Below are 12,487 nucleotides of genomic sequence, written 5' to 3'. Positions count from 1 at the left end.
GATTTTTCTGGCTTATCTTGTCTAATTCAGCCCCATCATTGGGTTAATCCAATGCTTCCTCCACCCGGAGGTTGGAAGTCTTAAACGTGCACACTTACAATATAATTTTTTTAAACAATCTCGAACCCAGCTCTATTAAAAGACATTCACTGGTTTTACGAGATTTTTATCAAGTACTCTTTCACCACACGTCACCTCACTTTTTTATTCACGATCACTACTGAGACTACCAGTGGTACAACCTCTGGGTGGGGGAAGCATTGGATTAACCCAATGATGATGCTGTCACGTTTATAACAATTGAGCGGAGAATCAAGATATACCGCCTTATTCGATCTTTGCTAAACGTGAATGAGGGTTTCTTAAACAGTACTAAGTACTGACCTTGCATACCCTGGTTCTTTCAGGACTAGTGATCCACTCTCCAATTGATTTTTGTGATTATTGAGACAAGGAAGCTGAGTGGATCTAAGCCTCTTCTTTCTCCCTCCTGTCTGATTTTTGAAATTATCCATAGTTGCTCAGGAAGTTTGATTATACATTAATGTTTTCCCAGCCCTGAGAACTATACTTGTTTTCAGGGGGGTCCCAATTTGTTTACACTGATCATGCCGGATCTGAAATCATAAATAAGAGCATCTGTGGCGTCCAATTATAGAAGTAAGGTACTAATTTATAGTAGGACGCACATAGCAGTAGAGATAAATAATACAACCCAACAGTTATAAAGATAGTCACTAAATTGAACAATTCCATATTGACAGAATGCAACCGCAGTAAAGTTACAATCATGTAGGTCACTGCACAAGACTAAAATGATGGGTGATGTACCCAGGAGATGCATAAGGTCGAAGAAAAGGGGATGATGGTTCTCACGTTATTATCTGCACCATTTTGGCACTGCTTATTAAGTGACTGCGAGCCCTAATGTTAAAAATGGAAGAGGCTGGACATAATTACCTTAGAAATTAGATCTATAGAGCAGTACATTTAAATATGGACACAATGATAAAAATAAGCAAGTTTATTATTTCTGACAATGCAATTACAGCTACAAAGAATTAATCATGTTTATATGTGCAATGACATTAACAATAATATAGCAGATTGTCTGAAGGAAAGCATAATACCTTTAGCAGTTTTTCAATCTGTTTTTCCAGTTCTTCAATGCTTGTGTTGTCTTCTTCATCCTCCTTAAACCAGCAAACGAGCATTAATTTAAAATTTTTGCATGAAAGAAGAGCTATTACTGACACAGTGAATAGAAAACTATCAACAACTGGGATATTAAGCCAGGGGGAGGGGACAATTAGAGTGAGCATTTGTTGTAACACACTGCCTATCATAAGCAAAAAAGAAACACTATGAACTTTACATTTTTCTAAGAGAACATTCAAATATATTGGAAGGTATACATCATACAAACAGTCTTGTAAAACTTAAGATCAGAAAAGACCACAACATTATATTACCTTCAGGAACAGTACTATGAATAATGCATATTTTTACAGGTAGGACAGATCACTTGCCCTTCATTGCTACAAGAGTAAGCAGTGGATATGTAGCATAAAACTCTCTTACAAAGGGATCTTAACACCAGATTGTGATACTTGAATAAGTGGAATAGACACAACATTCTGGAATTGTCAATAGCAGAATTATCTTACAATTGTCATACTGAAAAGGGTTCATCAAGACAGACATGCATATATAATCTCATTTGTTATGGTGGTATCACTATTCCCATATTTAATTCTTTGAAAGAAACAAAATGGGTGAAATCTCAAAAGGGCAAGTGGTATGCATACCTACTAGTTGGCTTGCAATCTAATGTTATCACTTGCATTACATTTTTGTCTGTTGCCTTACTCGGACTGAATAAATCTATTTTCCTTTTCTGTACTTCCTTCATTCTGGAAAAATAGCAGCCTATCATGGAATGAAAACATTATTTCATAAGCTATTTTTCTAGTATGCCAACACTTGTTAGCAAGCCAAACAACTTTTCAGGCAAATCAAGCCATTTTTCCTTCTTTTTCCTGATGCCTCAATTACAAATGTTCAAGAAAATTGAACCCAAAAGCCTAGTGTCAATCTATACACAGAAACTGATACCAAAGCCTAGTTGTTACCTTCTACGAGTGAGGATATGTTCTTAGCAAACCATAGGGTATCCTTGGTATTATGGCTTTATCATTTTATTCTACCACAGTTAATGGCACTACACATGTGGTTCATTAGATCAGCTTTAACGTGTATTACTCAGGTTTTATCTAAATTAAGTACAAAATATTTAACACGGGTTTTCTTTTTGCCTTTCAACTCACAGATTAATTACAACTAAATTAATGTGGCACTGGTCATTTGAGAGTTAAATACTACAATTCAATGTCTACCCCAAAACATAACTTGAGCTCTGCAATGTGAGGAGGTGGTTTGAAGGATAGGAGATTGAACAGAAATTATAAAATTAAGGGCCTGTTACTGCGCTGCAAAAACAGACATGCGACAAACGACTCTCATTGTATATATCCGTTAGTTTTCCTTACTAATTTCCCTTAAGCTCAACGGGCAAGGAAGCTTGGAGTGGGAATAAACACGCTAAATGAAGGAAACTTATTTTAAAGGATCCTTACAGTTCATTAGGTAGGCCAGGCATCTGATAGGTTAAGTCCAGTATGTATATGTAGGTCTGCCCAAAGTAAAAAGTTACCTGGAAAATTTAAGGAATTGCCAGGCTCCAATTTGTCAAGTGGGAGGCAGTGTCCTTGTTAGGTTACAGGATGAGAATGGAGGCCATGCTGGTAAAAACTGCAAATTAAGGGTATATCTAATTTACACAGTTTAAGACAGGGCAGAGCCACTGGAATGCTGGAGACAGTGTAAGAACATAAGGATTGTCTTTGGTTGCCTTATAGGAGACTAGCGCTCATTTTTCTGGAACAGAGGAAATCTGTACAGCCCAGATGCTGATTAGATCTTCCTCAAAAGACACAAAATCTGGAGTAGTAAGCAGAAATTCTCATCGGAAGGGAGTACGATTATCAACTTTCTTCTTAAAATATATACAAACATTTTTCAGAGAGTATGCTTTACCTTGTATTTTCTTAACTTGGCCAAAATAAAACATTGCTTACCTTGTGTACTGCCGTTTCAGGTGAATGCTTTATCTAACGGCACATTCTTCACATTTAGAATATCCTCAGGTACCAGACTGGATCTCGAAGATTTTTCAGCATAGCCACTACACAGATTGATAGCGCAGTGTGGCTCCACATCGACCCCACTCCACCACGGAAGGGACAGTTGGGCTGCATATAGGAGCGACCACTGTGCGCCGATGTCTGTTTTTCTCTTTGCACTGTCCACGCTCTCAGATGGGAAGCCTAAAAATCAACTGGTAGTACTTGTGTGCAGATGTCTAATTTGGGACCTTTTTAGATGAAGAGTCCATTCCACAGAAAGGGAAGGCAGGAGGGCAATGAGGAATCTTCGGCTAGATAGAGTATCCACAAGAAAGAGCATTACTGAAGGGTAATCACTTGTTGTTCTGATGGATACTTCTAACAGCAGACTTTTCACCTTTAGTATAGATACCAAAGCTCTAAATCCCCCAGTGGAGTGTCAGTGGAATGACCAAGACCAAAATGTCCTGCAGTACTGAGTGGGCAAAATGACCCTCCAGTCAGATCGGGAAGTCAAGGCAGTAGTGCTTCATGTATGTGTGCACTGAAGTCCATGTGCCAAAATAGTGGTGACAGCCTTGGCCCTGGTGGAATGTGCTCTCAATCCTTCTGGAGACTGCTTCTTGGTCAATGCATAGGAGATCGTAATGCAGAGTGCTATCCAACTGAACAAAGTCCTTTTCCGCACAACCTTGCCTTTTTTTGCCCTGGAGAAGTTCACAAATAGCTGATCGTTCATCTGATGGTCTTTGATACAATCAATATAAAAGCTCAGAGTTTTTTTGTAGTCAAAACAATGGAATTTCTCCTCCTCTTTCAAGGGGCGATTTGGGACAAACAATGCCAAAAGAATGTGGACTGTCCAGCGTGAAATTATGTCACAACCTTTGGTAGAAAGTTCGCTCTAGTCCTCCGCACCAGTTTCTCTGGAAAGAAGTTGGTGTAGGTCAGCTGGACTGAAAGAGTTGAAGCTCACTCATACGATGAGTTGAAGTTATCGCGATGAGAAAGACAGCCTTCACGGTTAGATGATGTAGAGTGACAACTCTGCAGCAGCTCAAAAGGGGTGCATCTAATAAAAGTAAGGGCCAAACTGAGGTCCCACCGTGACGCAACAAAGAGAAACAGATTATTTATTTTTCACATTTTTATAGCGCAGTTACCTGGAGGTGTCCTGGCGCTGAATGGCAGTAGTGTGTATGGGCAGAGGGATTAGTGTGTGAAGAGCCACGTCTTCAACGCTCTCCTAAAGGAAAGGAGGTCCGGCATTTGTCTGAGGTTCAGCGGCAGAGCGTTCCATGCCTTTGCTGCACCCAAGGAAAAGCTCCTGCCCCCCCAACGAGCTTTCCTAACTCTGGGGACAACTACCAGTCCCTGCTCAGCTGACCTCAGCGATCTTGTCGGTCTGTGCCATTGGGAAAGTCGGGTCATGCAGTGGGGCCCTAGGCCATTCAGAGCCTTAAAGGTTACGCATAGAGATTTAAAAGTGATTCTTTTACGAACTGGTAGCTAGTGTAGCTTCACCAGGTCCCATGATACCGAGGCAAATTTAGGTGTACCTGTGATCAGGCGGGCTGCTGCGTTCTGCAGAATTTGGAGTTTATTAAGAAGCCCTTGTTGGGCATTCAGCAATAGGCTGTTACAGTAGTCCAGTCGGGACATCACCAATCCTGTTACCACTGTCTTCTTGTGCTCATCGGCAAGAAACGGCAGGACTTTCCGGATGGTTTTTAGTACGTAGTGGGTTGCTGAGGTAAGCGCATTAATTTGAGGCCTGAAGGACAGAGAGTCGTCCATCAGTACAGCCAGGTTTTTGACCTTCGGGACCGGAGATACCCATTTCCTCCGGCCACCAACGTGGGGACCAGAAGTTGTCTCTGGACCCGAACAGCAACACTTCAGTTTTAGCTGAATTCAACTTGAGGCAATTTTCTGCCACCCAGTTGCTGACTTCCCGCATGCAGCCTCTGAACCTATCTGCTGTGCTATCGGTTTCCCCCGGTAGCAGTGACACCACTATCTGAGTGTCATCTGCGTACGATGTTAAGTTGAAGCCAAAGGATCTGATAATTGGTGCCAGGGTGGAGAAGTACACATTAAAAAGAGTAGGACTCAGGGAGGACCCCTGAGGGACTCCGCAGGGGAGCACAAAAGGGTCTGATTCGAAGTCCCTCAGCGCCACCTTCTGAGTCCTGCTGGAAAGGAAGGCATGCAGGATTTTAAGCGCCTTTCCTTGAATCCCGCTGGCCCTTAGCCGGTCCACAAGTATCTTATGGTGGACCGTATCAAAGGCCGCGGACAGATCCAGCAAGATGAGGGCGGCTCTGCCCCCTGCATCCATCACTGATCTCACGTCCTCTACTGATTTAATCAGTGCAGATTCGGTACTGTGCCCCGCCCGGAATCCATGCTGAGATGGATCCAGGCTCTGGCCTGCCCCCAGGAAGGCGCTCAGCTGTGTTTAAGATGCCCTCCATGACTTTCGCCGGAAGGGGCAGACTGGCAATTGGCCGAAAGTTATTCAGATCCGTCACATCTAGATTAGGTTTCTTCAGCAGGGGTAGAATGGAGGCTTGTTTCCAACGCGAGGGAAACTCCCCGCTGTCCAACATAGCATTGAACAATGGAGTGAGACCTGCGGCCATGGCCAAGAGGGCTAGTTTGGCCACTATGGCCGGACAGGGGTCATTAGGGGAGCCAGATTTTATCCTTTGTAGTCGGTTCCCCACCTCCTCCTCCCAAATGGGGGAGAAGTTGAGTAACATCGGTTTATTACAGCCTGCCTCTGGGTTAGTTTCTGGAGCGGCGATATTTGCTTGGATGTCTAGTGAGAGGAAAAATGTTTCTACCTTTTCCTGGAAGAATTTAGCCAGATCTTCGCATAATTTGCGACTTGGTGGTATCTCTGCTGGTTTGAGGGCAGCCAGGGAAGATACTGTGCGAAATAGTTCCTTGGAGGAATTACTTGCATCCTTGATGTGTTTAGTATAAAACGCGTGTTTGGCCTCTTGGATCGCGTGTTTGTACATTTTCAGCTCTGCGTTGAGAAGCTTTCTATCCTCCTCTTTATAGTTTTTCCGCCAGACTCTTTCCAACTTGCAGAGCACTTTATGATCCCTGATTTGTTCAGAGAACCAGGGAGCCGAGGGGCTAGAGCGTGTGGAATGATACATTTTAGGAGGGGCTAAGTTGAGGCAAGCTGCCTCCAGCCAGTTCGTGTATGTAGTGGCTGCGTCTTCCACATTGACTGGAAGGGGCCCCATAGAGGTTCTTAGCAGGCCCTCAAGAGCCTCCCCTTCTATGTTTTTCCACTTCCTGATCATTCTGGGCAGGTTCTTGACCTTACTTGGTCTGGGAGGCGGGGCCAGGCTAATTTCAAAATGAACTGCCGCGTGGTCAGACCAGGAGACCGGTCGAACTGCAGTGACTTCTAGATCGGGATGGTTAGAGAAAATTCCATCTAGGGTGTGTCCTGCTCTATGAGTCGGGCCACTGACCCTTTGCTTTAGCTCAACCCCATGCATCAGTTCTGTGAGATCCCACGTGTCAGGGTCTGAGTCACACTCCAAGTGAAAGTTGAAATCTCCCGGCAGTGTAAACGTCTTGGCGCAGACCGCTTCTTCTAACAGGCTACTGAGTGCTGGGAGAAACAGGGCTTTGGGCCCGGGGGGCCTGTACATAAGGCTGCCCTTGAGGGTATGGTGGTTAGATAGGGTGAAATTATAAACGAGTGCTTCGAAAAGGTCAGTGGTGCCAGGCTGGAAGGATCCTCTGACCGAATTGTGGTAGATTATGGCCAGTCCTCCTCCTCTTTTTTTCTCTATTCTGGACAAAACACTCGTACTCAGGGGGGGTAGCTTTGACAATATCTGGGCCTGAGGCTGCATCTGTCCAGGATTCCGTTACGAATGCTATCAGAGCATTGGTTTCCAGTATTAGGTCCGCTAGTTCTATACTGTGTTTCACCAGCGATCTGGCGTTTAGTAACAGGCATTTAACTGCAGTATGTTCTTTCCTCTCCCTGGGCTTCAATAAGGCAGTGGGAAGTTTACTGGTTTGCCAACGTAGCTTAGGGAGAGCCTGCTTGCAATTTGTGCAGCGATGGGGGGGGGGGGCTGCAGATCTTCCCGCATTTCCAAGATAACGCAGCCCGGGCTCTTGCCATTGCCCCGTAGGGCCAGTAGTGTATTGCGGCTATAGGAGTGACTACTCGCGTCTCGCAATGACCCTGGACCAGGGTTCTTGGCTCTGGGCGCGGATCCGGCACGGACGGGCGCAGACGGGCTCGCCTTTGGCGAGCCTTCGGCGCGTCGCCGGCGCGCCCGCTGCGCTTCCTAAGGAAGGATGTCATTTTATGTAGATCAGGTCGGGAGGGGCGGAGCACTGGTCTGCTCGCCCAGCTCCTCACTGAAGAGGGCGGGACAACGGGCGACTAATCTCGGGTTCGAGCCCAGAGTGTGCAAGATGTGCAAAGTTAAAATAGTAGAAAGGAGCGCTTTTTAAAATCAAGCGGCAAATTCGATCAGGGCTTTTTAGGATGTACAATGTAAAACAATAAAAACGAGTGCTTTTAAAATCGAGCAGCAGATTCTGTGAGGGCGTTGTTAAAACAAAATACAAATACAACAGTATCACAGAGTTTCAAGTCCCGGCTTCCGCCTCAGGACCGTTCTCTCACATACACACACTAGCAATCAGATTAAAGGCTTAAAGCCTACTGGAGCACATTATACCTGCCATTACAGGCCTGCTCCAGCATTAATGGGAGCGGGACTTTAATACGGAGGACTATAAGGCCATAAGAACATTACGCCACTAGAGGGCAGAATCTTCTAACAAATATAAGAAAGGCCTCATGGAGCCCAAGGGGATTGAAATCTCCTCGGGCTCCGTGAGGAGTTTGTTCACAGCAACAGCTGCGAACAGCAACTTTTGAATTTTGGAGCTCTGGGCTTCAACAGGCCATTACAAGCCCGCAGCAATCCATTGTTTTCAATTAAATCTCAAAAACCCAATGTTCTAGGAAACCTTTGAGAACATGTGATGTTAGAAAGGACAGTTGGTTTAGAAAATGCAAAAACGCCGACTGATGACATTTAATTATGCTCACTGCAAGTCCTTGCTGGACAAAAGACAAAACAGACGATATGGTCATCCAACAGTTTGGCATGCAATGGTTCCATATTACGGGTGCCACACCAGGCTTCAAACTTGACCCAGCTTTTAGCATAAACCAACTTTGCATAAGGATGCCTCTCCACAAGGATGGCATCCATTACTTTGTGAGAGAGATCTAAAACTGTTGTGCTCAATTACTACGCATGGTGGTGTAGATTGGGCAGGCCCGTGTGCAAGACCCTAAAATACAGCTGTGACAGAAGATCTTCCAGAAACAGCAGCCTAGTTGGAGGACAGATGTTTATGCCCAGACGTTCCAGATACCATGCACTAGTGGACCAATCCAGAGCCACTAGGATGACTTGTGCCTGACAGTTCCTGATATTCTTCAGAACTCAGGGCAGGAGCGGTAGCGGCAGGAACCAATACAGTGGTTCCTTACTCTACTCTAGAAAGAATGTATCGCTGAGTAAGATACTTCTGGGGAGCTCCAGCATGCAAAACTTCTGACACCGAGTTCTCTGCAGTGGCAAAGAGATCAAGCCAGAGTTTTCACCACTGTTGAAACTCCCCCATTGCCACCTCTGGGTAGAACTACCATTCGTGAGTTGCTAGGTGTCACAGGCTGAGCTCGTCTACTCTGGCTTTTAAGGATCCAGTCAAGTGCTGCACAATCAGGGAAATGCCCCAATGATTCAGCCACTTCGACAGGCAATGCCTCCTAGAACAGGGCCCGGGACCCCACCCTTCCCTGGTTGTTATAATACCACATGGCAGTGGTGCTGTCCCCTAGATGACCTCCTCAACCCTGCAGCAATGGATCTGTCATCTCAGGGTGGGGTAGGGAAAGGGGTCTGCTGGTGGTCAAATAGGGTTTAAGCAGCCACCACTGCAGACAATTTGAGGTCTTCTCCGAAATCTGGATGGAATCCGCCAGGTTCTCTTGGTGCTAGGCCCAAAGAGACTTCAGATCCCACTGCAGAGCCCAGGTCATCTGGCATGGTTGAGAAGCAAACTAAAGGAGACAAATCGGCCATGAAGTCTCAGAGCTACCCTCACTAACACGCACAAACAAGCTTAAACATCAGGATCATGGCCTGAATGTCCTGGAATCATTCATCTAAAAAGAAGGCCCAGAAACTCACTATATCCAGGATGTCTCAGATGAAAGGAAGTCTCTACGAATGAGTTAGGTCAGACTTCGGCACATTGATCACAAACCCAAACAATGTAAGGAGGTTCACAACTGACTGTGACGAGCCTGCCTTCAACAGTCAGTCATCAAGGTAGCAGAAGGCTGGTATCTCCGTCCTCCAGATTTGTGCTGTCATCACCTTCATGAACATCTGAAGGGCACTGGTGAGGCCAAAAGGGTGCAGAGCTATTTGAAAAAATGCTTATGGGTGACCTTGAACCAAAGGCAGCATCTGTGCTCTAGCAGTACAGGGAACATAGAATTGAGAGCCCTTTAGGTCCAACGTTACCATCCAGTCTCCTCGATAAAGGGCAACAGAACCAAGTCCAGAGTGAGCATCTTGAATTTGCCCTTCTTCAGGAAGAAATTGAGAGGTCAGAGATATAAAATAGGACGAAGACCTCTGTTCTTTTTCGGTACTAGGAAATGCCGGTATTAACACCCAGTTCTGATCTCAGAGGCAGGGTCTCTCTCTACAGTTTCTTTCTCCAAAATAGCCATCTGAACTTCCTGCACAAAAATGGAAAAATGCTCTTCTCAAAGCTGCTTTGGTGAAGGCAGAAAAGGCAGTGGGGTGGAAAGGAATGGCACGGCATAGCATTACTGACCATCTGCAGGACTCACCTGTTGGATGTTATGACTGATTCTGCCACCCACAGGATTGTTGCTGCCACTAACTTTAAACTAAAGTAACAAGGAGGATGCTGCCAGAGGAGGTGGAGACTGGGAGGTTACTGTGCCTGCAGGCATAGACACTGCCTGCTGGACCCTTTATCCCAGCCTTTTTCCAGGCCTTACCATATCTATCATATTTGGCCGCATCCTGGCATCTTAAATAGTCTGTGTCAAGTTGGCTGCTAGTAAGAACTCCACGACCAAGTGCCCAAGGCACTTAAGCACCTACCCAGCAAATAGCTGTCACTAACTGATTTTTGGGTGAAGCTAGCTGATGAGAACATACTCTTTCCATATACTGCAACTCTTGTTGACTTTCTCTTTGGGGACTGTAGGAAAAGAATAGGGATTAACCCTGCTATTAGATGCCTGAACTACCAGCGGCTCAGAAATCTCGCACTGCGTCAGGAATGCAACATCAACCGACAGGGGCCTGTAGAGTTGTGCTACTTATCTGTCCACAGGTGGGCAAGACCAGAGTTTAGCCCAAGTATCCATGACAGCAAAGGTTTGGATGAGGTCCGTGAAGGTTGGAAAACATTTGTGAGGACATTAGATTTCAACTCAACAGAAAGTAACTTCAAGTCCAGAACTTTAACAGCTCGTCTAATGACCATAGCTAATGAGGCAGACTCTTTTGCGGAAGGGCCAGGGGGAGAACCCAGACCCGTGTCAGGGAAAGTATCTAGTCCACTGGCCTCTTGTACATCCAAATCAAAGCTATAATCATCATATTGTCAGAGGAATTCTTCCGAATCATCACTAAAAGCTAGTTGACACTGGTCAGTGTTCGATCAAAAATGTTGTTTGGAGCACTGGGGGGCGGCTACTGGAAAAAGGTTCTGTCTTATCATAATCAGAATGTACTCGGGCAACTTCAAGTAAGGTCAAGACAGGGCTACTAGTCGCCTGGTATTGGGGTCACAGCTAAATCCTTCAGAGGCTTCTCAGCTGTTGTGGCCCTGTGCTTTGACCATGAGGTCAGTCAACTGACCCTTGGATTCTCTTTATTTTGGCTGAGCTCCAGAGATGACTTCTCCACGAGCAGGCCATAGTAGGCATAGTCACTCTTCTTTGCGAGCCACCAGATTCAGCAGGTGCAGTCAACACTGGTGCAGCCTCTCTTTTGCAGGCTACTCTGTGCAGCAGGGCAGTCCTCCTTCCAGTTCAGTCGAGATCTCAGTTCTGGGTACCATCGGTGCCCTATTTATGCTTGGAAATGCCCTCAGATTAGAAGGCGGTTGGAAGCTAATGGGCCAGCAGGTTCCCTTCCTCCCGATGACCACTTCCTCAGATGTGTAGCATCTAGATATCCCAAGATGAAGGATTCTGCTCACTTCCAACATGGCAGAACCCTCGGCATCCAGAGCTCCGTAGCCGACCAGCTGGGTCTCCTAATCAGGGAGGCACTCCTGAAACCACAAAGGACTTCTCGGTTTGTCTTAGTGTCTATTCCTTTTTTAATCTGTCTTGTGTCACAGGAAAAAGCTTATGTTTTAGCCTTCTGCTGTAATTTTGATTATTTATTAAGGTATACAATTTGTGCTCTGTTTTACATGATTTATATTGTGTGCATTTCTGACTGTTTAAGGATCAAATAAAGCCATCAAACAATAAACACAATCATTTTAGTATCTACTTAATAAATCAGGCTAAATGTTATATATATATATATATATATATATCCTTTGCCACACTGCTTAGAACAGCCGCCGCAAACTCCAAATCAGCGGGTGCGTCGTCAGGCGGACCTCCAAGCTCGGTCCGCTAAATATAAACCGCACTCCTCTCGTAACAAAAGGACACGACGCTGTGTGTTTGACAATTCCAACCAGGGTTTATTCAGTGGCTCTGTCGGACGCGTTTCGCCTGAACCAGCAGGCTTGTTCACCAACAAAGTTTTGCCAAACAACTTCCACCATTTATGCTGTGCACGTGATACGGTCATGTGAGGACTACAAATTGAGTGTAACAGAAAAAAGACTCGTAGTTTTTACCTATTACAATTGATAAAGCGATAACAGGATGCAACTTTAAGTAAAGTATAACGCATTCACGATTGATCCACATTAGTAGATCTCTATTTACAAATATATTATAACATATTTATACACTTTTTTATAAACCACGGTCCATTTTCTAAAAAAGCGCCCTGCAATTAGTGGCAATTGCCGTAAAGAGACCATTCACCCATGTGGGTTTGCCACATTGTTTTGACACTTTACTACAATTCAGCCCCAGTGGGCATACCTGATTTTTCTGGCTTATCTTATCTAATTCAGCCCCAGTGGGCATACCTGATTTTTCTGGCTTA

At 45.1% G+C, this 12,487-nt stretch overlaps 1 protein-coding gene across 22 annotated transcripts in view; it reads right to left on the bottom strand.

Moving 5' to 3' along the window:
• The window catches only part of BAZ2B (bromodomain adjacent to zinc finger domain 2B), a 1,481,286-nt gene that overhangs the window by 484,114 nt on the left and 984,685 nt on the right, over positions 1 to 12,487 (bottom strand). For all 22 annotated transcript variants that reach the window (XM_085645472.1, XM_085645482.1, XM_085645489.1 and 19 more), the window contains one exon: positions 1,131 to 1,193. In XM_085645472.1, the coding sequence (XP_085501598.1) occupies positions 1,131 to 1,193 (63 nt within the window). The remainder of the gene's footprint in view (positions 1 to 1,130; positions 1,194 to 12,487) is intronic.

This window comes from Triturus cristatus, chromosome 3_1 (genome assembly GCF_964204655.1).
Source record: "Triturus cristatus chromosome 3_1, aTriCri1.1, whole genome shotgun sequence".
Lineage (NCBI taxonomy): Eukaryota > Metazoa > Chordata > Amphibia > Caudata > Salamandridae > Triturus > Triturus cristatus.
The sequence above is the reverse complement of the archived record's forward strand: the minus strand, read 5'-3'. Positions and strand labels throughout refer to the sequence as shown.